We start from the raw sequence: 25,187 nt of genomic DNA, 5'->3' as shown, positions 1-25,187 counted from the left end.
AACACACATCTGCATGCAAAGCCTGGTACCTTCAGGATGTCCGACTCATAGTTGTTGTTGCTCAGCACCCCGTCCAGACACCTGTCGCCCAGGTTGAGTTCTGTCAGGATGGAGGAAGGAACATTATCTGTTTTATAGACACTTGACAAAAGCATGGTTCACCCAACAGTTAACTAAATTTCCTTCATTATAGAGTTCAGAAAGAATAAAAAGTTCCATGATAAAATACTACTTTAAAGAGAGAACAAGTAAAATGACTTCTGTTCCACTGCCTCCTGAAACAGACAGCTCTCCAAGTCTCCTTAGCGCCTGGTCTGTTGTCATGGAGTCTGAACACTGAGCCAGACTGTGTGTTTTCAGTGGTGGTGTTCCTTGTGCATAACCCTCCTGACTGTGAAGTCAGTGTCCCCCTAACTGTTCTGTTATTGCTTGGTTTTGAGCTAACATGGACTGACGCTTCTAAATGGCAAAACCTACGCAAAATGTCACGAAAAGCTAATTAATTTGTGGTGACCAACGGTGGCCTCCCCTTCCTCGGGCACACGGAAGACCACACCACCCTGTCACCGCCCTCAGGTGCACCAAGGAAATTCGCAAAAGCCAAAGTGACTCAGCTGAAGAGCCGACATTACCACAGAATGGTGCCAGGCAGCCAAGGCAGCCGGTCCGGACGCAGCCCCAGTACAGGTGGCAGAAGGGCTGCAGGCAGACAGCACCTGTGGAAACAGAGCACAGCCACCAGGCGGGCATCTCAGGGAGGAAGAAATTCAAATAACAGGGGCCAGCCCAGTAGCACAGAGGTTAAGTTCTCACACTCCGCTTGGGTAGCCCAGGGTTTGTGGGTTTGGATCCCAGGCATGGACCTACACACCACTCATCAAGCCACACTGCAGCAGCGTCCCACATACAAAACAGAGAAAGATTGGCACAGATGTTAGCTGACACAGATGTTCCTCTTTTTGGTGAGGAAGATTGGCAACAGATGTTAGCTCAGGGCCAATCTTCCTCACCTAAATAAATAAATAAAAGTAGAATTAAAAAAGAAATTCAAATAACCATGAAGTAAACGACAGGCTCGCTCTCAGCACTAATCCAGGAACTGTAAACTACACCATCGTAGTCCACCTACTAGATTTAAAAGCGACACAGAGAACTACTGTGGCCCTGATGTGGGGACAGATGTCAGAAGTGGACTCCTGAAGGAGAACCACCCATTATGGAAACTCGGTGTGTGATGGGGGCAGCGTTACCAATTGGTGGAAAAAGATGGATAAGATGGATTACTCAATACAGTCACGTGGGGAAAATTATTATGCAGATGAAAAAACAGAACTGCATCCGCACTTCAAACCATAGACAAAAGTGGACAGCACTGTGGAACCTGAGCCTGGAGGGACACGGGCGAGGCTCTGTGGTGCGGAGGTTGCTCAGGCAGGCAGCGTGCACCCACACCCTTACTCACACTGCTGGGGGGCGATGCGGGGGTCCTGCTCGCGCTCCGCCCTTCGGTCAGGCATGGGCTGGAAGCAGCAGGTACATATGGCGTGGCTTCCCTGCAGGGTGCACACGTAATCCTGGGCTGCGGAACAGACAGGATGTCCCGGAGGTGCAAGTCAGGACACAGGCAGAAAGAGAGCAGGTTAGGCCCATATCTAGAGGACACCCACAAAGTATACATGAGGAGAGACAGACCTACGAGAAAACCCAGAGAGAACTCAGTCCTATTCTCCTAAATGGCCAAATGACAGTCTACCATTTAAACTAAGGAGTTGCTTTTTTTTTTAAGATTTCATTTTTTTCCTTTTTCTCCCCAAAGCCCCCTGGTACATAGTCGCATATTTTTAGTTGTGGGTCCTTCATGTTGTGGCATGTGGGACGCCGCCTCAGCATGGCTTGATGAGCAGTGCCAGGTCCATGCTCAGGATCCAAACCGGCGAAACCCTGGGCCACCAAAGTAGAGTGTGCGAACTTAACCACTTGGCCATGGGGCTAGCCCCTAAACTAAGGAGTTTAAATAGACCGAAAAATAGCCAAAGATATCTTTTGGTATAGTGGTTGTATCAAGATTTCAAAGATTCCTTAAAGGTTTTCTACCATTTCCTATAAGGGAAGGGCAGGCCATAAAGCACATACCATAAAACAATAAAGCAAGTTCTATATTTAATCTCTGCATCCTCCAAATAAGTAAGTGACAGACCTGGAGGGCAAGACTGGTGGACCCCGCCCCGGGAGCCACGTCCAGGTGGTCCAGCCCCAAGACACTCGTCCACCACCAGGAGGCTCTATCTCTGCATGCACACTGGCTACAGGCCCCATCTCAAAGGGACTTTAGTCTGCACTCTGCAAGTAATAGAGCCCACCTGTGAGTGGCAGAGCCAGGAGCTGGCCAAGCACTGCACTGCCTGTCCCCATCCACTGGGCCTACAGGAAGCCACCGAGAAAGCCACGGCACACTGTCATGGCAGATGGTTAAGAATGTGGCTCTGGGTCACAATCCTGGGTCGGTGGCCTTGTGACAGGCTCAGGCCAACAGTGGCTAGGAGGCTGGGCCCTTGTGGGGCCACTAACCACAGAATGGCCAAGGCTGAAAGCACAGATTGCACATGCCCACTTTCCCTTTCTTGATGGCACCTGAGGACTCGCCCATTGGAAACAGGCAGTGACAGAGCTCAGGGAGGCTCTGTTAACACCACAACCTGCTGCTGGAAAGTGGCCAGTCTCTCATTCGAGCAGCCCATGTGTGCTGGTCATTTGCTTCGGCAAGCACCACTGGTGATGCCATCACCAGTGATTTGGCATCACCAGTGGTGTTTGCCGAATGCCCTGAAGCAGAGGGCTGGGGGGGCCAAGTGACAGAATCAAGACTGAATCCCCAGGGGTGTCCAGGAGCGGAGGCCCACAAGTGAACAAGTTAATTATCTGGCTTAAGAGCCCAAAACAGATTATGAGAAGCAACGAGCTACAAGAGGTAGTGGGATTACTTGAGGCAGGACAGGAGAGCAGGGGGAAGCCAGAGAGAGGCCAGCAGAAATGCCAGCCAGCATCCCAAATGGCGACAGCAGAGCAACAGCACGGAAGGCGCGGCTGTCTCACCTGTTGTGACACTGGCAGATGTTGACGGTGCGTCCCCCGGGGCCTGGGGTGCCCCTGGCTCGCTGCCGGGTCCTGGGCAGGGAAGGGGCTGCCCCGCTTGCCTTCGGTACTCGGGGCACTGTCTGCACACAATGTATGGCTGGCTGCAGGGAAAGAAGAGGCAGACCTGGAGTGTGCAGGAGTGGCATGACAGCCGCTCTTGTGGGTGTGGGTGGTGGCGACCATGCCCCAGCCCTTACGAGAGCAGACCCAGACCCCCAGGCCCACTGGCCCCTCCTCACGCCTCAGCTCTGCACCATCTGCTGCCACGCAGTGTGTGCAGAGGGAAGGACAGAGCGTCCCCGCCTGGCACCCCGTCAGCGCTCCCTCCGCAACAGCAGCTGAGGGCTCTGCTCTCTGCCACCTCCCGGCTCCCCTCCCCTGTGCTTTCCAGAGCCCTCACTCTCTTCAGCTATGCTGGGGTACTGAGACATCTCCTGCCTGCCCTCACTGCGGCACAGCATCTCCTGGGGCTGTGCACTCAGTCCCCACATGGGGCAGGATGCACTCTCACAGGTTCGATGCTGGGGGAGCTACGAACCATGTCCAGAGGTGCACTCAGCCTGCCCAGTGCACTCAGTACTTGTCACCCTGGGCACCGACAGAGTGTCTGCACATCCTTCCCTTTGTTAGAGTCAGAGCACAGTGAGCACAGTTGAATGCTGCTGTCCTCAGTGAGCCTGCCAGCCGGCGGCAGAAGCCCTGCACCACGCCGAGCTTTAGGCACTTCAGCTGAGCTATCACAGTCTGCAGACGGTAAAAAAGAGCCCACAGGGAGGACGAACACAGACGCTTCCCCTCATCTCAGCCAGGGAACACCTTCCTGGGCCTGCCACCAACAGCAGGACCCAGGGAGGGAAGAGTAGGGAAGACCTGACTAGAAAAAGCAAAAACAGTGAAAAGACGTTCGGCCTCATTTGTAAGAAAAACATTCTGTAAATGGGCACGAGGCCACCTTCCTCTCCTGCTACACCATGTCAGCAGGAATGACAGAAATCCCTCCACGCACCCCTCAGAGAGCCAGTGAGCGCCTTTTTGATGCGCATTTGATGACACAAGTGTCAGAAGTCCAGCAAGGCATTCTCCAGTCAGACTTCGACCTGAGGCTTTCACCGGCATCTACTCATCTCCACGAAATAACTGGCCACGTGCACGAAACTATAAACGAAGGCCATGCACTGCAGCCCTGCTTCTCAATTAAAATTATCGGAAATAGTACAAAATCTTATGTACGGTATAATCCCATCTTCATAAAAATATTTATATTACATTCTACCTTGTTTAAAAAAAGTATGTATGACTATGTATATGAATGGCCAGATTGATATAAAATAAGGTGTTCACAGTGATTTTCAGTTTCCTTCTTCGTTTTTTTTGGTGAGGAAGATTGTCCCTGAGCTAATATCTGTGCCAATGTTCCCCTATTTTATATGGGACACCACCACAGCATGGCTTGATGAGCGGTGTGTAGGTCCACACCTGGGGTCCAAGCCCACAAGCCCTAGGCCACCAAAGTAGAGAATGTGAACCCAACTACTATGCCACTGGGCTGGCCCCTTGGTTTCTGTTCTTTTTGCTTGACCATTACTTGCTAAATTTTGTGAAAAGAAACAAGGTTTTGTTTCTTTGTCTGTTTAAATATCATGGCCTCGACTCAAAATCCTTGATTTCTGAGTCAGGAAACATCAGCGTTCCACAGCAGATGAACCAAGGTCTCCTAGGATCACATCCTCTCAGCCAGGTGACGGTGGCTTTTCTGTAATGACATCCTGACAAATGATAAACATTGCAACTTAAATGGCAGAACCTGATGGCCACTAGATAAGCTACAGAGAGTAAGGGTGCTCATGTGGGACAAGAACATATTAAATCATAATCATGACATTTGTCATAGCCCGTGAGTCAGGGAGCTGGATGAAGAGTCCGTAAATAAAAGGGTATCAGCTATGTGGTCATCATTTCTTAACAGATGTAAGTCAACCCATTATGGTGTCCACCTAAAACCTACATAGTGCTATATTTCAATTATATCTCAATAAAACTGGGAGAAAAGTGCAGATAAGCAGCAAAAAAAAAGAATAAATGTTCCATGTATATCTGGGGAAAACAAGGGTATTGGAGGAGGCAGGGCAGCAAATATCTTCAGTCACCTGGTCAGTGGCTGTCCTCAGCACCTGCCCCACTCTTGCCACACTCAAGGCAGGTGACGTCACTACCCAACATCACACGTCAGAAGTGAGTCCAGACCACCAGCTGGGAGGCAGGTGGGCTGCTCAGTGCAGAACCCAGACTCAGACACCATGCTGCTTGCCCAGCTCCTGACTCCACTCGGAGCCAGGTGCAGGCTCACCTAACATCCGAGGATTCACTGTCCACATCCGACAGCTCCAGCAGGTCCTCTGAACTCCCCTCCTCATCAGAGAAAGACCTCCTGACTTTGGGCTGCAGCATGTCTTGAGTGATCTTGTTCCTGGCAGCCATGCTCCGCACATCTTCCTCACTGCGACTCTTGTCTGCAATTCAAAGAACACAGCTCTGCTGGCTGGGGGCTCCTGGGGAGAGACGCCTCGGGCTCCTGGAGCTGGGCAGGCTGCCCCACTTGCCTGGGTGCTGGAGAAGGTATGCCTCCACCAGGTTGTTGAGAATGTGGTTTTTACAGATCCGCTCAACCGGACAGCGGCAGGTGGGACACAGGGCAGAGCGCTCCATCCAGCCAGAGTAGCAGGCCGCGCAGAAGGTGTGCATGCAGGGCTGCAGGCTGAGGGCACAAGGACAGGTGTCAGACACCCCCTGGGGCACTCGAGGGTAGAGGATCGGGCCACCGGTTGCAGCATGCCGGGGCACAAGGGGCACGGCCTGCCTAGAGGTGAGAAGCAGGGACTCCAGGTCACGCTGCTTCTTTCCCCAGAGGAGGATGTGGCCTTGCTCAGGCTGAGGGTTGGTTACAAAACAGAAAAGAGAGCGAACTCCCTGCCCAACAAGCCCTCTTGACTCAGCGGAACCTCAAGCCCGTGCTCCTCGTGCGGCGCCCACTGCAGGCAGCATGTGTGTCCTCAGCTAACAGATGGGAGACGCCACCTGCCTTTCACAACCCACCTGAGAAATGGTCCCCGCACAAAAACACCGCATTCCACCTAAACTGCTTTAACTCAGTCCTTGTTAATTTAAAGAAGCCAGAGGCACGAGGCAATCCGTATTCCAGGAGGGATAGGAGAGGAGACTGTGACTTAGGAATACGAGGCACAGAGACACTGAGTGTAGGAAAGATCTGAATCTCCGCTAAAATTCGGACAGGCACTAACTCTTAAGTTCCCACAGACAAGCACGGAGGGCTCTCCCCAGGCACTCCTAGGCTCTTCACTCTGGGACACTTGCTGTACACTGACTGTCACACTTCCTCTGCTCGGTTAGTTCACCTGATCCATGCCTGAGGTGGCTCAGGCCACACAGGTTAGACGTGACCCATGTCTACCACAGCCACCCCCACATCAGCCTTGGTCCCGGGGCTAGGTTTCTGGCTAGTTGGCCACCCAAGTCAAATGACAATGGTAACCTCAGCAGACTCAACCCCAAACATGACTCAGAATTTGCTTCACCCATGGCCTCTGCTCCAGAGCCCACAGCCCTCCCTGGACGAGGTCCTGCGGCCATGGTGCACTACCTCACACAGTCGTGCAGCAGGTCCTGGCAGATGATGCACGTGAGCGTCTCCTCCATCTTGTCCGGCTTCACGGCCACAGTGCTGACATCCTCGAGGGCTGTGTGGGTGTCTCTACTCTGGTCTGCGACCAACATCTGCAGCTCCAGGTTGGGCTCCCCGTCTGCAAGAGAAAGGGACACGTTCTGACCGTCATGACCAGGGAGGAAACAGACGCTTGGTCTTTTGTTTTACGAACATCTGAACCTGTGGGCAGAAGACAAAAGTTCTCACTGGTGCTCGCATTTTAAACGGCATTTTTAAGGCCCAAAATCAGCCTCATATTCCAATATGCTTAAATTCTGTTTTAGAATAGTTAACGACACAAAGGACATTTAGGACACATGGTTAAGAGACAAAGGCCAGCTGTCAAAGAGTATCTGTGTATAATGTCACTTTCGTTTAAACAAACAACATGATTCTCGATTCATGGACACGCAGGAAGGCACAGGCCACAGACTCACCAGGAGCTTTAACAACTTGCTTCTTTTCTTCTGCTAATGTGTTTTAATTTTCCTACAATGCTCATGTGTTGTTGATGACAGATTTTTATCTTTAATTAAAGAAATATTTGCACACAACTTAAAAAGTCAAATATTTAAAAGAAAACGGAAGCAGCAGTTGTCTGTCACAGCCTCTCCCCACCTCCAAGCTCCCTCTCAGGGAGCCACTCTCACACCTTTCCAGTTTCTCCTGCATGCACTGCCGTGCCCTGACCTCTAACGCTGCACCTAGGTTGACCGACATCATCTCCCAGCCTCTATTATGGTGGAGAAGGATTTTGCCCCCAGGTCCCCTTCCTAGTACTGCTGTAACACGACTGCTGGCTCAGGATATGGTACTGCTGTTTATCATGCTTAAGTATTCACTGCCGAGACAAATAGAACACTAGAGCTAAGTTTTCTTTCTTATACAATTTTTCATTCTTGCTGGAGTTAAAAATGGCTTCAATTTTATACTTGCTTACCTTTTTCTGTACCTGTTGATGAGTCTTCCCACACCCTCCCCAAGCTGATAATTCAATTTCCCACTCAACACATCAGATAATCTCATTTTTGTCCCCCAGGCCCCTCCTGGAGCCATCCTGTCACACCGCTCCAATCTGAGAGCTGCTCGCAGGCCTGTCAACCAGCTACTGTCCTACCACAACATTCCCAAATATTTTTTACAATCTTTTAACTTTAGCTTTTAAAGTGTAGGTTTTTCTCTAAATCATCTTTAATGTGAAAGTTCAAACTATCACTTAAAGATAACTTAGTGTTAAAAACTAGTTGTCAGGGGCTGGCCCTGTGGTGCACTGGTTAAGTATGGTGCATTCTGCTTTGGCGGCCAGGGTTTGCAGGTTCTGATCCTGGGCGCAGACCTATACCACTTGTCGGCGGCCATGCTGTGGCGGCAACACACATATAAAGTGGAGAAAGACTGGCAGTAGATGTTAGGTCAGGGCTAACCTTCCTCAGCAAAAAAGAAAAATTGGTTGTCTTATCAGGATAGAGTGGCATTGTTTCCAGACTAGGAGTTTATCCTGATAGTAGACAATTTGATCCCAATGATGCAAACAGGAAAGAAAAGGCCCAGATTTCCATTTGGAAAATGTTGAAGTACCAAAGATGTCAGCCTGAGACAATGTCCTCATGCTTTTGCAGAAGATGAGGCCCCATTGGGGATGGACCAGACAGTCCCATTGGGGCCCCAAGGCACTCACAAGAGGGTGAAGGATACACAGAAACACGAGACTCTGACCTCCTTTCATTCTCTTCTTAATGGGTTCCAAATCTTCCTGATCCTGGGGTTCCAACAGAGAAAAGGATGCTCCCTCTCTGTCTGGGAAAGCTGAAGGGAGGCTGGAGATCTCATCACTTGCCTTGGAGGGACCACACCCTTTTGGGGAGACATCTGCATCTCTGGAGCCTGAGAAAGGGAAGGGACAAACAAGAGAGGTTCTGATTTATCTGCCTTGGAAGGAGAGAGCGTTTGGGGTAACGCACCACTGATTCAAACCAGGTGCAGGTAATCCACAATGCCTTATTTTGAAAATAAATGCTTACTAAAAATACTTGTTTACTCAACTCACATTTCTTAAATGCATTTGTGCCCAACGTTGTGCTCGGTAGAGCTGGGGGCAGGTAGCATCTTCACAGTGAAAAAAATGCAGAGATGTTTGTGATGGGGATCAGCCCTTGCACAGTGTAACATGGGGCCAGTCCACATGCTGGTAATCACGTCACACACACTATGCTCTAGACAGTGTTAACACAGAGGTACAAGTGAAGTCGAGAGCTTCCAGAAGAGGGATGCAGCAGGCTGCAGACTGCAAGGAGATGAAGACCAGAGAGGAGATGGCAATGATGACTGCGAACTGTTTTCCAGACAGTGTGATAAAGGGAAGGAAGGGAGAGAGTGACTCGCAGGGAAAGTACTGATCTACATAAGCAAGAAACTCAAGTCACACTGAAATGAACTGGGCACAAAGCTATGGAAACTTTCCAATAACTTTTATCTTAGCAAAGACCTAGTTTATAATATGACAGTATAATACATATCTAGTCTATAATATTCATATGGTGTTACTATTTTGAAAAAGCTAGAAACTGGCCTACAGCAGCTGAAAAAAAAAAGTGAGAATTGTTTGGGGACAAATGAACTCGGACACTAAGGGAGGAAAACAGGCAGCTTCCTGGGCAGGTTCTTGGTGCTGGTTTTCACTCCCGCTGTGGTCTCGAGGGCCTTCTGCGCTCAGGAGGGCTTCTCACTCCAGAAGAAGATTATGATGATGGTACCTCCCTGACAGGCACGTGGTGAGAAGTAACTTCACACTTATCAAAAGCCCTTGGTGCCCTACCTCACATTTAGCAGGTAAGTATTAGTAAGTATTAACTATGGTTGTTTTGTTAGTATGCATACACTTAGGCACTCAGATAGAAACATTTCCCCAAGTTGTCATAATTGGAGCTAACCTTTCCATTTGAACAATTTGCCTACAGCAGTATTTTTTTCTGATCATGCTTTTATTCTTTTAAATTACACAAGTAATATACGAATGCATTGCCCTTTTACGGCAGAATATTCCATCGTGTGTGTAGGTATATGTGTGTATATAATACATATACATACTATACAACATATATATAATATACACACACATTTTCTTCACCCATTCATTCATCCATGGACACTTACATTGTCTCCATATCTTGACTATTGTGAACAATGTTGCAGTGAACATGGGAGTGTAGATTTCTTTCAAGACAGTGATTTCACTTCCTTTGGATATATGTCAAGAAGTGGGATTGCTAAATCACATGGCAGTTCTATTTTTAACTTTTTGAAGATCCTCCATACTATGTTCCATAGTGGTTGCCCCAATTTACATTGCCAGCAAGGGCACACAAAGGTTCCCTTTTCTCCACATCCTCACCAGCATTTCTTACCTTTTGACTTTTTGACAATAGTCATCTAGCAGGTGTGAGGTGGTACCTCACTGTGGTTTTGATTTGCATTTCCCTGATGATTAGTGGCATCTTTGCATTGATCATCTTTTCATGTACTCGTAGGCCATCTGTATGTCTTCTTTGGAAAAAGGTCTATTCAGCTCTTCTGCCCATTCTTTAATCAAACTGTGTTTTTTGCTATTCAGTTGTATGAGTTCTTCATAAAGTTTGGATATCAACCTTTTATCAGATACATGATTTGCAAATATTATCTCCCATTCCACAGGCTGCCTTTTCATGTTATTGATGGTTTTCTTTGCTGTGCAGAAGCCTTTAAGCTTGATGTAGTCCCATTTGTTTATTTTCAGTTTTGTTGCCTTTGCTTGTGGAGTCAAAGCACTGCCCTTTTTTTTTTTTGAGGAAGATTAGCCCTGAGCTAACTGCTGCCAATCCTCCTCTTTTTTCTGAGGAAGACTGGCCCTGAGCTAACATCCATGTCCATCTTCCTCTACTTTATATGTAGGACGCCTACCACAGCACGGCGTGCCAAACGGTGCCATGTCCACACCTGGGATCTGAACCGGTGAACCCTGGGCTGCCGAAGTGGAATGTGCAAACTTAACCGCTGTGCCACCAGGCCAGCCCCAAAGCACTGCCCTTTTAAAGAAATTAGAACATCATCAAAAAATTATCAAAAAAAAAATTATCAAAACCTGACCATTCACACTTACATTGTGCTATACATAAAAAGAGAATAGAAAAAACTCTATTGCTAAAATAGGTTTTCTTTATAGGCCAGAGCTGTTTTGTGCTTCACTTCTGAAGAGTTACAATAACCACAAAACGCTCAGCTTAGGACCAGAGACAAGGCACATTTGGTCTGGTTGGAGATTTGTACTCAATCCCAAATGCCCATAACCTTCCATCTTATCTGAGCTTGTATGTGACACGCTCTGGGGCCACACTCAGGTATGCTGAACACTTCTCTCGGGGCTGCCATTACGTGGGGGGAGACTTCAGGTGAGCGGAACCAGCAGTGGAGCAGCACCCACCCCAGCTGTGTGTGCCTCTGCAATTGAAGGATCCCGGACAATGCTGTGAACGGTGTGTGGGCCTCTAGAACCTGTAGAACTTCAGCCATCCATGTAGTTTTTCCATTTCTGGCATGTTTTCATCTTGAGAGTGTGATTGCCTTTTCTTTCACTCAAGACTTTGAGGTAATGATGCTAAAACAGAGGAAAATCAAAAGGCCTCTGAGAAACTGGGATTACAGTTTAGGAGTTACCAGGAGACAGGCCAGTGGGCCTCTTTTTGTCACTGGTTTGGTCTACATAGCCCCTCTTCTCTCTGAGGTGCTGGGTGAGACTCACAAGGCACTCACTGTCCACAGCCTTTCTTGCTACTAAGCATGGCTAATGAGCATCTACGAAGCCCTGAAAAGTCACAACCACACACCACAATGGTGTTCCTCAGACAGCAGGGGTGTCACAGATCTGGGAAAAGAGTGAAGTATGCTTCTTGGAGCGTGTTGCTGCTGAGGATTTAGGCACACGTGGGCACAGGGGCCTCTGGACAAAGAAGGTGGGGGGTGCTACAAAGCCATAAGGAGGATAACAAACAGGAAGTGGAGCTGCATGCCTCAAAAAAGAGGAACAGTATTGGCAAGTAAAAAGCCAAATTCACAAAAAATCGATACAGGTTCAAACGATGTGGGAGAAGACCTTCACTCAAGGAGGCATACTGAGTCCTGCGTTTCCTGCCTCTCCTTCCCCACGTCCCACCAGAACAGATGTAAAACTAAGGACTATTCTGCAGCAGAGCAGCCAGATTGGCCAATGGGATGGATTTCTCCAGAAATCTTCTGGGAGAGAGTTCTTTGCTGCTGCTGAGCAGTCGACAGAGCCACTTGAAACAAAAGCCCTTTTCACAGAGGCTCCCCTGTCCTGCTTTTGAATGTGGTTGTGATGGCTAGAGCCCTGGCAGCCATCTTGCAACCACAAGATGAAAAGTAAGAGGACAAAGAGGCAACATGCGATGGACAGAAAGTGTCTGGTGACATCCTGAGCTGATGAGCCAGGGCTAAGCTGTGTATCTCCAGACTGTGTCTGGGAGCCAGGTTTTCTGTTACTCACATCCAATCACACCCTCACTGAGATTTAAGAGGGTCTTCTCTCCATAAAAAGTCTGTAGACCGGCCAGCCCCGTGGCCTAGTGGTTAAGTTCAGCAGACTCTGCTTCGGCAGCCTGGGTTCAGATTCTGGGTGCAGACCTACACCACTCATTGGTGGCCATGCTATGGCAGTGACACACACACGAAATAGCGGAAGACTGGCACAGATGTTAGCTCAGGGCAAATCTTCCTCCAGCAAAAAGAGGAAGATTGGCAACAGATTTTAGCTCAGGGTAAATCTTCCTCAGCCAAAAAAAAATCTGTAGAGTGCTCCACAATGTAAAAATGAGAGAGCAAGCATTCTAGGGATAAATAAGAATTATCCCAAAACTAGCTGAAGAAGGCTATAAAACTTCACTGAAGAACATCAAAGAGCTCAATAAATAGGGAAAAATACCATTTTCCTGGGTATTGTAAAAATGTCCGTTCTCCCCAAATCAAAATCTCAACACTTTTTAAACTTGAAAAGTTAATTCTAAAGATAATCCAGAAGGAAAATAGCTAAGAGAGTAAACTAAAACAATTAATACATAGAGTGTGATCCAATTTAGGAAATATATGTATACATCTATTCTACATTCTAACCCTACAAGGAAACATTCGCGTCACGCTGTACCGAGATGGTCTGAACTTCTTCTAGTGACCAGGGAGGAAAGTAAAGAATTCATGCTGTAAGGACCAGTATATGTAAAACTGGTTAAATCATATGCTCCTCTGGGTGAGTCTTGAAAACATGGTGCCGAGTAAAAGCAGCCAGATATAAGAGGCCACATAGTGTGTGATTCCATTTATACGCAGTGTCCAGAACAGGCACAGCCAGAGGGACAGGACGCAGATTACTGGCTGCCAGGGGAGGATGAGGAGTGACTGCTGGTGGGTACAGGGTCTCCTTTTGGGATGATGAAAATGTTCTGGAATTAGATAGTGGTGATAGCTGCACAACACTGTGAAGACAGCAAAACCAACTGAAGTGTACTTTGGGTGATTTTTATGGTATGTGAATTACATCCCAATAAAACTGTAAAAAATACCACAGAACTATGGGCCCTCACCTTCAGCATTTCTCTTGGGGATGGAACATGAAGACAATATTTACTACCACTGAGAGCCCGACGCCACCTCTGAATTCCTTAGTGGCTTATCCATTTCTGCGACAACACGGCTCAGGATTAGTGAACGCAGCTCCCACCCAAGATCCCCATCTCACCAGAGCTGGAGGGAGGCACTCGCCCTGCAGAGGTGGGCTCTGTGGAAGAGGTAGAGGCCGTGGGGAAGAGGGCCGACATTGACGTTGATGGCTGTGGTTCCTCAAAGCACACCTGAGTGGTGGGCGACGATGGCAGGACCTGGGGCTCGTCATCTCGCCCGGCCCCTGAGGTATCTTTGGTGACGTGGAACACGTTTTCTTTATTAGCTTCTGTAAGCACAAAAGGAGTAGGAGGAGCGCACTGAAGGCTCAGGTGGAGCACCGCTGCTCCCGGGAGGGCACCCCAGCAGATCAAGAGGTGCCTCAAACAATCGACAGCCCTTCACACGCACCCACTGCTTGGCTACGATCTCACTTACCAAAGCAGTCCTGTGTCATGCTTTGCTTCTCATGCAAAGATTCGTAGAGGTATGCCACATCTAAAAGGAAATTGACCACCTGAGTGCAGGGTCAGCCCACGTACCAGCGAGAACTCATTTTTTTCTTCTGTTGCCTCCAGTTACTTCGCAGTCACTCTGTCCCTGTTGACTATTTTGACTTATCAGCTAGTAACATTCACCAGTTTAAGGGATTTTAAAACCAGTGATCCAGACGACTTAACCAACATTAAAATAATTAAGCCTCAGGAGAAAACGTCTGGAACCAGGAGGCAGACTGAGGGAAGGTGAAGCGACAGCTGGGTGATGAATCTCTGCCTTGCTCATCCTTTCGAACGACCAGAATGAGCAGACATAAGGCCCGTCCGTGTGGCCAGGGGCTGGCTTTGACTGTGCCTGCGACAACCTCAGGAATATTGGTGCCTTCTTCCTGTTTCGGGGGTGGCCTTCAAAAGACTCCCCTAACTCTCCTTCTTCCACAAACAGACACTCACAGCTGCAACAGCCCTAACGGAAGCCAGTCTAACCTCTGCAGTCTCCTTAACGTCTCCAAAAGCGGAATGTCAATGCCTTCAGAGCCTAGAATAGGTCTTATCCCCACAACACAGACTCCTCTATGTCACCGAACCATCCTCATTCACGGCCCCTTGGCTGCCATTCCAAGAGCATGGCTCCTGACCACGTGTCATTTCTGACTGCAAAGCCAACGCTCCCATTCCTCAGCAGACAACACTCACACCCAGAAGCTCTGCCAACAATAAAGGAACGTAGCTAACACTGACCTTCCTACAGGCACTCTCCTTCCACGAGGCCAGCCGGCTGTGGCAGGACTTCCCCACCATACACCACCCACATGTCCACCCCAGCAGGTTTCCCTCTTTCTTACTGTGTTCTGGCTCATTCTTCCTGTACACCAAGTAGATGACATCCCCGGTCTGTAAAGGGCAAATCTGCTTCTTAACAACCTTCAGCTTGTTAATTACCGTTCCATTTGTGCTGGAAAGACAACAAAAATGCAATTTATCCTACTTAAAATAACCTGGAGTTAAAAATGTCTTTTTCTAACACCGCTAGTGAAGCAGTTCAATACCACCACTTTGAAAATGATAAACACTCACAGGAATGACGTCACTACTTAATGAGGCACACACACAAGTGCTGCCATACAATTCTCTTGAGAACAGCCTGCCTGTGGCCCTTACTGACAGCCCGACAGTCTCATCAAGTGTTGAACACCTCCATGCTCCGACGCCACACTCTCCGCCCTCCGCCTCCTGGGGTCGCGGCACTGCTAAGTGCCACGCTCTGATTGCCAGCTTCTCTCCTGCTCCTGCACTCAGCTCTGTGCACTGCTCTAGCCCTCCCTCCCGCAGTCAGACGTGGGTCAGTTTACTCCTCACACACTGATCATGCCTATGAGATGGCTCCAGCATAAGCAAACAAATGCTGGGCTTCTGATGGGAAGATGGCATGGTCCCTGCAGTTGGAAGGTCGCTCCCGTCAGTCAGGGACCCACTGCGGGTGGGACAGGCGCAGGGTGTCGCGGGATAGACAGAAGCCTGAGTCAGCAGGGCTGGGAAGTACTTCCCTGGGGAGGGCCTCCTGAGCGGACACCCGACACAACTTCAGAGGTGGGTGAGCACAGCCTGGGCAAGGGGACAGCGGGCAGGACAAAAGCACAACTCGGCAAGTGGGCAAACTGACGCAGTATCAGGCACTCAAACCACCCCTGCCTGAACCCTACGGATTCTCTCCTGAGGCCTCTGTGCTGAAGAGGCTTCACTTCTACGTCTGAGCACATGTCACCGCTTTCATTTTCTGTAAAGGGCCAGACAGTAAACAGCTCAGGCTGGGCAGTCACACAAGCTCTGGCCCAACTACTCAGCTCTGCCACTGTCGCATGAAAGCAGCCAGACTACGAACTGCAGGGCCGTGGCCACATCCCAGTAAAACTGCACTTACAAAAGACACAGGGCTGCCACCATACTGCCTGGCTTCCCCTCACAAGCCATCCTCACCCTCTTTCAAACCAAAAGTCTGATTTCACCCTTCTGCTTAAACCCCTCTGATAACTTCTCACTCTCCCAGGTTGAAGTCCAGACTCCCTAGCGTGGACACTGGGGCCTTCCTGCTCGAGTCTACTGCCCAGCTTTGCAATCACCACTCACTCTGACCATGCAGGGCCTGCTCATACCCCTGGGCCTCTGCACCTGCGGCTCCTTCTGTCTGGAACAGCCCCTTCCCTCCAGCCACCTCAGCCAAGGCATGCAGCAGCCTCCAGCAGCGGGAAAAGGCATGGAAGGGATTCTCTCCCAGAGCCCCCAGAAGGAGCTCACCCTGCCAACACCTTGAACTTAGGCCAATGAAACCTGGGTTGGATTTGGGACCTCCAGAACCATAAGATCATAGATTTGTATTGTTTTAAGCCACTAAATTTGTGGTAGTTTGTTACAACAGCCACAGGAAGCTAATACCGCTGTAGAGGCAGTGTGGGGAAAGCCAGGACCTGACACAGGAGGATGGCTCTAGAACCAGCAGTTACTGTCCATTGCGCTGAGAAATAAAGAACTCCATCTGCCATCTACTAGAAGAGGGGGAGGAGCATCTGTTCTTCCTAATAAAACCTAATTCCTAGTCTTCCAAGAGCGCCCGACCTCTACAGAAATAAAAAAATCATTTGGTGGGAAAGGCACACTCTCAACGTACTGCGGGAAGGGCACCTGCCACCTGTACCAGGTTTAACGCAGGCACATTTGGACCCAGCACTCCTTCCCACAAACATATTCCAAGAAAATGATCAGACATAAATGCAAAGAGCCTTGGAGGAGAGTCACTGCAGTGTCATTTATAACAAGAAAAAGCCAAAACAATAAATTTCCATCAGTAAGGGAGCTGACAAATAAGTTGCTATATAACAATAATGAAAAAGACACGAGAGATCTAGACGTACTGACATGTCAAGCACTCCATAAACATGAGTGACAAAAGCAGAAACGACAATATAAATAGCATAACCTCACTAATACAAAATAAACGTGTATGTATTTTTAATGGGTGAGTGGGATTTTGGAAAGCTTTTCACTTTTGTGTATTACTTATGTTGTACAAGAACTAAGGAAAAAAAGAAAGATTTTTTTGATCAGGGGAAATAAGTCTAACTTGAATAGATTTGAATGAACCAAAAGTTTATTACTGCCTTTTAAGTCGTATTTCTGAGATATTTTTGCTTAAATCTAAATACATTCAGGAAGTGTCACAGACACCGAAGCATCACTGAGCTTCCCATCCTGGAAACCAGAGAATCCATTTCCTCACACCTCGAGAGCCCAGCAAACCACGGTGGCACAGAAAACGAGCCCTCGCTTCTTCCCCACAGTTACCAGCTTCAAGTCAGCTTCCTGAAGCAACACGAGAAAGCAGAAAAGAACTTCAGAAAGAGCTTACCTGGTATCCTCCAGTGATACCTGACCAGATTTTTCATCCACTGTAATTTTACAGTGATCTCCAGAGACCAGCTTATTGCCGGGGAACGAAAGGTCACAACCTTAAACAGACAGGGGACAGGCTGGTTACGACCGTGAGGAACATGCACAACCCGGCCCCTTGCTTAACCAAAGCACATGACTGGAAACCAGGACCCACACTGCACACACACAAGGAGACAACACTTAATCAAATAAGGTACAAAGAAATTTTTTAAAAAGCATTTAAGTGTTAATCCAAAACAAAGGGATAGGGACTGCGTCTTGAACCTTCCTGACTCTCATTACCTAGAGGATACCCCATCAACACCTACAGCTACACATCAAGAGCTTCTTGGTGACAATTTTACAATATGCACACATATGCAGCTAGCCTGGTAAATATTACAGAACTTTAAAAAAACTCAGGGGCTTAATTAAATAATCCTTCAGTATCTTAACTCAATCCTTAATTTCTTCTCTGTGTAATCTAAGGTTTCATAAATCATCACAAAATTGAAGCAATGACAGAGAGTCATAGAAAATATGACTGAGCAAATTATCATAGGCATACGCATGTTTAATAAAATTTAAAACAGAAGGGGGATGCGCCTACAGCTGAATACAATCACTCCATCTGCCTTAAATGCAAGGGACAAATTCTCAAATACTTTGCTCTCTCCTTATCAAAAAAATAAAGCTTTCAGGAGCTTTTTAATATCCCATATACAATATACAATAGGTTTATACTACATCTGCTAAGATTTACAGTAGCTTTATTTTTAATAACCCACAGTGGGAAGCAATATAAGTGTCCATCAACTGGTCATCAATTAACAAACTGTGACACATCCAAACAATAGACCACTACTGATACACACAACAGCAAGGATGAACCTCAAAAGCATTACGCCAAGGGAAGGAAGCCAGACACAAAAGCCTGGTGGAATACTGTGAGTCCACTTAGATGACATTCTGGAAAAGGCAGAACTATAGGGATAGAGATCAGATTGGTGGATGCCAGGAGCTAGGGGTGAGGCAAGGGGACTGACTCCAAAGGGCCAGCAGTGAACTTTCTGGAGTGATGAAATGTTCTACATCTTGACTGTAGTGGTGGTTTCATTTCTCAAAACTCACTGAACACCTAAAAGAGGAGAATTTTAGGGGTTGGCCTGGTGGCACAGTGGTGATTAAGTTCACGCACCACGCTCCAGCAGCCCAGGTTTTACAGGTTCGGATCCCAGGTGTGGACCTACACACCACTTATCAAGCCACGCTGTGGCGGCATCCCACATACAAAGTAGAGGAAGATTGGCACAGATGTTAGCTCAGGGCCAGTCTTCCTTACACACCAAAAAAGGGTGTGTGTGTGAATTTTACTATATGTGAACTATACTTCCACGGACCTTAAGTATTAGAAATCTTATTTGCACAAACACTTTAAATTATGAGAAGTACTTTGTTACGTTTATCTAAGGCGAATTTCATTTGTGCTCAACATCATCCCAGTACACTGAGCATAACCACCAGGATAGTCTCCTTGCAGCCCCAAACCCAAGACTAGTCACTGTGTCACTGGAGTGGGTTTTCAACAGGCTTCTTCACACTGGAACTAATTTGGATTAGAGATACTTTGTGCTAAAGCTCTATTCTTGGCATTTGCCCTGCTTGTCATTCAGTTGGTTCAATCTCTCACATGCTTAGTACACATTTCTGCCACTCCCCTAGAGTGGGGACCTCTTTGGGAAGGCGAAGCCCTCATTTCCCTTCCCACATATCAGTTCAGCTCTCTTTTTTCCTCAAAATAATACCCTGTATATAGCAAGAGTGTAATCATTTTAAAATAAATATAATCAAGTTCTACAACTCTTACAGAATGTTTGTGTGCCACCAAAATTTCTATGTTGGAGCCCCAACCCCCAATGTCACTGGATATAGAGATATGGCCTGTGACGAGGTGACAAAGGGTAAATGAGATCATTAAGATGGGGCCTTAATCTGACAGGGCTGGTGCCATTACAAGAGGAGGAGACACCAAGGCTCTCTCTCCCCACAGTAGACACAGCAAGAAGGCAGCCGGCTGCAATCCAGGAAGAGGCTCTCACCAGGAAACAAATCCACTGGCACCTTGATCTTGGACTTCCCAGACTCCAAAATTGTGAGAAATAAATTTCTGTTGTTTAAGCTTCCTGGTCTGTGGTATTTTGTTATGGCAGCCTGAGCAGACTAATAAAGCAACCTTTACATTTTGCTGGAAAGGTTAATACATTCACTGGAAGCACTTCTATTAAGAAATAGACTAACTCAACAACACAGTTTTGCTCCTTGTATCAATGCGTAAAATGATGTTATTACAATGTTGTGTTATAGCAACAATGGCTAACATTAAGTGCTAACTCTAAGCCAGGCTCCTTCTAAGCACTTCACATGTACAATCTCATTTAATCCTCAGTGATTCTATAAAGTAGGTAGAAAGACACAGAAAGGTAAGTTGTTAGCCCAAAGCAAGTTACGTGGTGGTGCCAGGTTGGAAACACAGGCAGTTTGTCTCCAGGGCTTCTGCTCTTCACCAAACTTCCTATTACATCAATGAAAGACAATTAATGCATTTTTCAAGAGTTTCTAATGATATGCAGATATATTTTCAAATTTGTAAAGAAAGATTTTTTTTAACTTGATATGGGGATTTAAGACTGCCAAAAAAACCCTCCCCAGACAAAAACAGGTGCAGGTACATGATAAGGGGTAAAATAGAACCAAAAAACATTTACTTTTAAACAGGAATCTTTCGAATTCTTTCTTCTTTAAAGTATAACGTCAGAGAGAGAATTAATTTTCAGACAAACAATATTTTTCTTGGCCTGACCAGTGCACTTTTCTCCCTGCAGGAAGGCTCCAAGAGAGGCCAAAGTACCAGATGGCTGTTCAGGAATTTAGAGCAGTAAGTGTGAGAGTGAGGGCACGTTTCTCACTAGCTGTGTGACTTTGTTCCAGTCTTTAGTTTCCCAGATTCACTAAATCAACAAACATTTGAGCAGCTCTACTCTAAGAGCTGAGACTTGAGATGTTTTTAACGTAGCCATCTACAGCTATAAATTTCCATCCGAGCACTGCTTTAGCTGCATCCCATAAGTTTGGGTACATTATATTTTCATTTATCTGAAGGTATTTTCTAATTTCCCTTGTGACGTCTTCTTTGACCTATTGGTTGTTTAAGTGTGTTACTTAATTTCCACATATCTGTGAATTTTCCAGTGTTCCTTGTAACTGATTTCTAATTTCATTCCATCAAGATCAAAAAAGATGCTCTATGTAGTAATGAACTTAAAAAGATTGCATTCTGGGGAAAAAATGCACCTACTGCAGAAAGTTGTAATGAGGATTAAATAATTTGCACGAAGCACTCAGAACTGACCGGGCAAACCCATAAGTGAATAAATGGCAGCTCTTACAGGACAGCCCACTCCACTGGAAAAACTGGATAGCACAGCGCGCCCTGCCCAGGGGCCTCCCACAGCCTGGTGGGCCCTGTCTCGCCCAGCCCCCGTCCCCAGGGCCCAGGGCCCCCCCCCCCGGGCCCCCGGCCCCCGTGCCCCCCCCCACGTCCCCCAATCCCCGCCCCCAGCCCTCGGCCCAGTCCCGCCCCGCACCTCTCCTCCGCCCGATGGTCCACTCGCGTTTCCTCAGGAGGACGTGCGGCTCGCCCTCCTCGGCGCCCAGGCGGAGGAGCCTTCCCCACGGCTGCTGCTGCGGCGGCTGCTCGCCCTCCGCCGGCCGCTCCATCAGATTCACATCTGACGAAACCCGGAAACATCTGTGAGACTCGGGACTGCAGAGGGAGACGCTGGGCCCGCCTCCCCCCGCCCCGCGGCCCTCCGGCCTCGGCGCCCACGCCACGCCGCCGCGGGCCGGGCCGCACGCCTCAGGCCTCCCGGGTCCCGCCCGCCGTCCCGCAGCCCGCGCCGTCCGCTTACCCCCCGCCCCGCGCCGAACCCGGAACCGGCTGCGTCGCCGCTGTCAACAGACATTGCGGATCCCTCAGCTGATCCGCGGGGCGGGGCCAGCGGCGTCCGCGCCCTGCGATTGGCTGGCGGTGGCGCCCACCGAGCGCGGCGGCTAGAGCGGAACCGGGAACGACCATGGAGAGGGGAATGTGGGGGCTAGCGGAGCGTGCGCAGAGGGGAGGATGCGGTCTAGACGCCATCTTTGGTGCTGGTCGGGAGACTTCGTCTTAGCGGATCTCGGAAGTAGCTGCTGGCGGCGCCACGTTAAGTCGGGGCAAAGGGGACCGAGTAATTGGGAGGTTGGGCACCGAGACAAATGCTCAAAGCCGCGTTGCAAGTGCAGATGGCGCTTCGTTTTGCGAAGCGACGGTCTGCTTTACATAGACGAGATAAAATGCACATCGAAACATTCGGATTTCCACAGGTCGGGGGGCGAAGATCGGAAAGTTTGAGGACGCCCTGCAGAGCTCTGGCGAGTGAGGGCAGCCCGGCCGTCGGCGGCCGGAGCGCGAGGCGGACACCTCCGGGCGTGTGCCGTGCCTCCACGTGGAACGCACGCCTCCTTCGACTCGGCTGGAACCCAGCGGCATTCCCGCTGCGCTCCGGAGAGGGAGGCCCCGGGTGGTCCCTGCCGGCGTGGAGGCGAACGTGGCTGGACACGGGCGGCCAGCCCGCGGCGGCTGCGGTCAGAGGGCGGGCAGGCGTCGGCGCTGGCAGGGCTCCGGAAGGGGCTTCTGAAAATGGGAAGTGGACGCCCGTGGTGTAAAAAGAACAAGCATATTCAAACTTTCCTGAAAAGATAGGACCTGCCAGTGGGTGCCTTGGGAAGAGAGTCTAGAAGTCAAGGGAGGGAGGGAGACGTCTTTCACTATATTTTCCTTGTGTAGTTTAAATTTTACACCATTTGTTATTTTTACCTTGTTCACTTACTACTGTGTTTTTCTCTAAATAAAAAAAAATGTGAACCTTCTATCCCTGACTGTTACTCAGTATTATTTTGTGGGGGACTGAGGTCTCTGTGCTTGCTCTCTGAACCAGGGCCTGTCTCAGTCCACACGAGGCACACCGTTCACTGAAGCTGACCCAAAGGAGCAGCCCCAGGCTTCTTGGGTGGGAGGCTTCTGTACCACCTGGACAGTGAGCGAGCTCAGGCCTAAGACGCCTGGCAACTTAGCCTTGGTAAAGTGCATCTCTCCTGGCCATCTCAGATTCAGGACATAGGAAAGACCAGAATTTAAGATTGCTCTGAAGAAGTTTGGTTTAGAGGGAAAAAAACCAAGTCATAGCACCTAGTTGGACTCTGGGTGTTGGAGACGATATGTGCCTGGCTAATCAGGCCTTTTTGGTCAGATGGAAATAGTATATTCAAGAACACAGCTGGTTCAGCCCCAGCAACATCTCAGATTTACATGAAGAATTGGCAACTACTCCCTGGTTGAAACCTTATCCTCTCTGTCCCTCCCCATCACCTGAAGCAAATCCACTGGCTCAACAGGGCCCTTGATTCACCTACATTCCCCTAAAGTCTAGGCTTGATTCACTCACGGTTTGGTTTTGGTGTCCAACCGGTTGCAGTGGTTCTCCAACTGTGCAGACATAAAAACAGACATAGTCGCTCTACTCTGGACAGAACTGATGGCCATTCTCACAGCTCTGGCCAATACCTTGATTTTTTGACCCTTGAATTGTTGCCAGTGGTCTAGCTCTCTGTTCTGTCACTTTGAAAAATACTCTGACAGATTAAAGACATTACTCTTTGGGGCTACAGAATATAAAAACAATTTGTGGCTGCCTGTCAGACTGTCCAGGTCAGTCATATAGATGCCGTGGTTCTTTGACGAAAGCAAATAGAACTAAGCTATCAAGCCTACCCCTCCCAGATCACCAACTGCCACCTGCAACAATCATCACACTGGAAATTCCACTGTATCCTCTGTCACAAACTGGCAAAAGTAAAGGATTCTATGTCCCTGACATAGAAGCTAGCAAGTACCTTGCCAGATGGCAAACCTTATACCTTGTTCCATTGGAGGAGACTTGTGACTCCTGCCAAAAGTTGGCTCATTGGTTTCGTATTAATGGATGACACATTTCTCGGGGCATTGACCTCCCTGCTGCTGGAAAACTGACTATATCAGCCCTTTGATGCCTTCTCAGGGCTACCAGTGATGCCTCACCACTCTTGACACTTTTTCAGGATAGAGTATTGTTATTTCATCTGATCAGCCAACTCTGCACACATTGATTTGGTCCTTGAAATTAAACTAAACTCTTTCACGTTTTCGACTGTCTGGACCATCTGCCATCTCACAGGGGTGCATCTTTTGTTACCAAGTCCATTTAATAATGACTTATAGTCAGGGTATTCCAGGGATCTGCCAAGATCCCTCATCGTTTCCTGTTCTACTCACCTGAGTTGGGTTGTTTGGTTACTGTATTAATTTCCCATTACTGCTGTAACTAATTGCCACAAAGTTAGTGGCTTAACACAAACTTGTTATCGAATAGTTCTGGAGGTCAGAAGTTCAAAATGATTCTCACTGGGCTAAAATTCAGGTGTTGGCAGAATGCGTTCCTTCTGAAGATTCTAGGGGAGAACCTGCTTCCTTGTCTTTTCCAGCATTGTTTAGCTCATGGCTTCTTCCTCTTTCTGCAAAGGCAGCAGTGGCGGGTTCAGTCTTTCTCACCATGCTATATCTCTGTTTCCAACTCTTGTGCCTACATCTTTCACTTATAAAGACCCTTGTAATTAAATTGTGCCCACCTGGATAATCCAGGGTAATTTTTCTATCTAAAGATTCATAATTTAGTAACATATGAAAAATCACTTTTGCCATATAAAGCAACTTATTCATAGGTTCCAGAGAATAGGAAGTGGACATATTTGGAGGTCACTATTCTGCCTACCACACAGTTAGTAAACTCTGTTGTCCCCAAATAGGGATCATCTCTTGTATGTTTCCTGGACAATGTTCAAGAAAGAGTGGTAGGAAGATATGTGAGATTATATAGACATATTTTAACACTTTAGGTTTCCACTCTGACCATTCCTGGGCATGATGCTTCTGTGTTTCACCCACGAGCAACAACAGACCAGCCTGATTGTAATCTCCTCCAGGTGGCTGTCCAGATGGCTGTCCAAAAAGAATCCTAAGGGATGGAAATAAAGTCAATTCTGGTTCATTCACCTGAATTTTCTTGTTGGGGTGACACAGTCTTGAATCACAAGACTGATAATCACTTGGTTAAGTATACTGCTTGCTGATTTCCCCTACAGTGGCCCACACAGACCAAAGTGGGAGATATCGTGAGTCTCTGAAATTTTTGTAAAAACACTTTTGTCACAATCCACAACTTCCAGATGAAAAGTCTGGGTGTGAATTTGGATTAATTGTTGAAAAGATGAAGGTAAAACTCCTGAGATAAGACATACTGATTCTGTAGCAGTGAAGAGTAAGCAACAATTGTGGCAATTCAGAGCAGGGTGAGGTAAATGGGACAGCTAACACACTCTTTGCCCCCCTCTGTCCAGCACTGCACGCTGATTCAACAGCTGCAGCTGACAATCTGGCCTGCTGCCAAATTTGTCATGCCCACCCACAGCCTAGAAAAACCAAACCAAATCTGACTTCCAGATTCCAGTCCAACATGTAAGTAGCTTGGAAGTATCACTCCCAGCCTCACAACGAGAAAAAAGCTGAAGAAACT

At 48.1% G+C, this 25,187-nt stretch overlaps 2 protein-coding genes across 9 annotated transcripts in view; both read right to left on the bottom strand.

The window, feature by feature from the left end:
• The window catches only part of CHFR (checkpoint with forkhead and ring finger domains), a 29,180-nt gene extending 7,501 nt beyond the window's left edge, over positions 1–21,679 (bottom strand). The window contains exons 1-15 of one of the 7 annotated variants that reach the window (XM_046639100.1): positions 21,450–21,679; positions 21,126–21,269; positions 19,989–20,053; positions 17,459–17,558; positions 14,901–15,010; positions 13,997–14,056; positions 13,638–13,847; positions 8,573–8,740; positions 6,794–6,953; positions 5,736–5,890; positions 5,483–5,645; positions 3,094–3,236; positions 1,463–1,579; positions 633–716; positions 30–100 (exon numbers count right to left, since the gene is read on the bottom strand). In XM_046639100.1, coding sequence (XP_046495056.1) covers positions 30–100; positions 633–716; positions 1,463–1,579; positions 3,094–3,236; positions 5,483–5,645; positions 5,736–5,890; positions 6,794–6,953; positions 8,573–8,740; positions 13,638–13,847; positions 13,997–14,056; positions 14,901–15,010; positions 17,459–17,558; positions 19,989–20,053; positions 21,126–21,269; positions 21,450–21,679 — 1,980 coding nt within the window. Of the gene's footprint in view, positions 1–29; positions 101–632; positions 717–1,462; positions 1,580–3,093; positions 3,237–5,482; positions 5,646–5,735; positions 5,891–6,793; positions 6,954–8,572; positions 8,741–13,637; positions 13,848–13,996; positions 14,057–14,900; positions 15,011–17,458; positions 17,559–19,988; positions 20,054–21,125; positions 21,422–21,449 lie in introns of those variants that run through there. The other 6 variants (XM_046639102.1, XM_046639103.1, XM_046639101.1 and 3 more) reach the window with 6 other exon arrangements.
• A 2,572-nt stretch (positions 21,680–24,251) lies between these two features.
• Positions 24,252–25,187, bottom strand: part of LOC124226196 (zinc finger protein 84-like) — a 37,715-nt gene continuing 36,779 nt past the window's right edge. For both annotated transcript variants that reach the window (XM_046639132.1, XM_046639130.1), the window contains one exon: positions 24,252–24,629. Coding sequence is in view for 1 of the 2 variants with exons in the window: in XM_046639130.1 (XP_046495086.1) it covers positions 24,628–24,629 (2 nt within the window). In the remaining variant the exon portion in view is untranslated. The remainder of the gene's footprint in view (positions 24,630–25,187) is intronic.

Source organism: Equus quagga, chromosome 15, assembly GCF_021613505.1.
Source record: "Equus quagga isolate Etosha38 chromosome 15, UCLA_HA_Equagga_1.0, whole genome shotgun sequence".
Classification (NCBI taxonomy): domain Eukaryota; kingdom Metazoa; phylum Chordata; class Mammalia; order Perissodactyla; family Equidae; genus Equus; species Equus quagga.
Note: the sequence above shows the minus strand (reverse complement) of the source record. Positions and strands in the feature narration are given on the sequence as shown.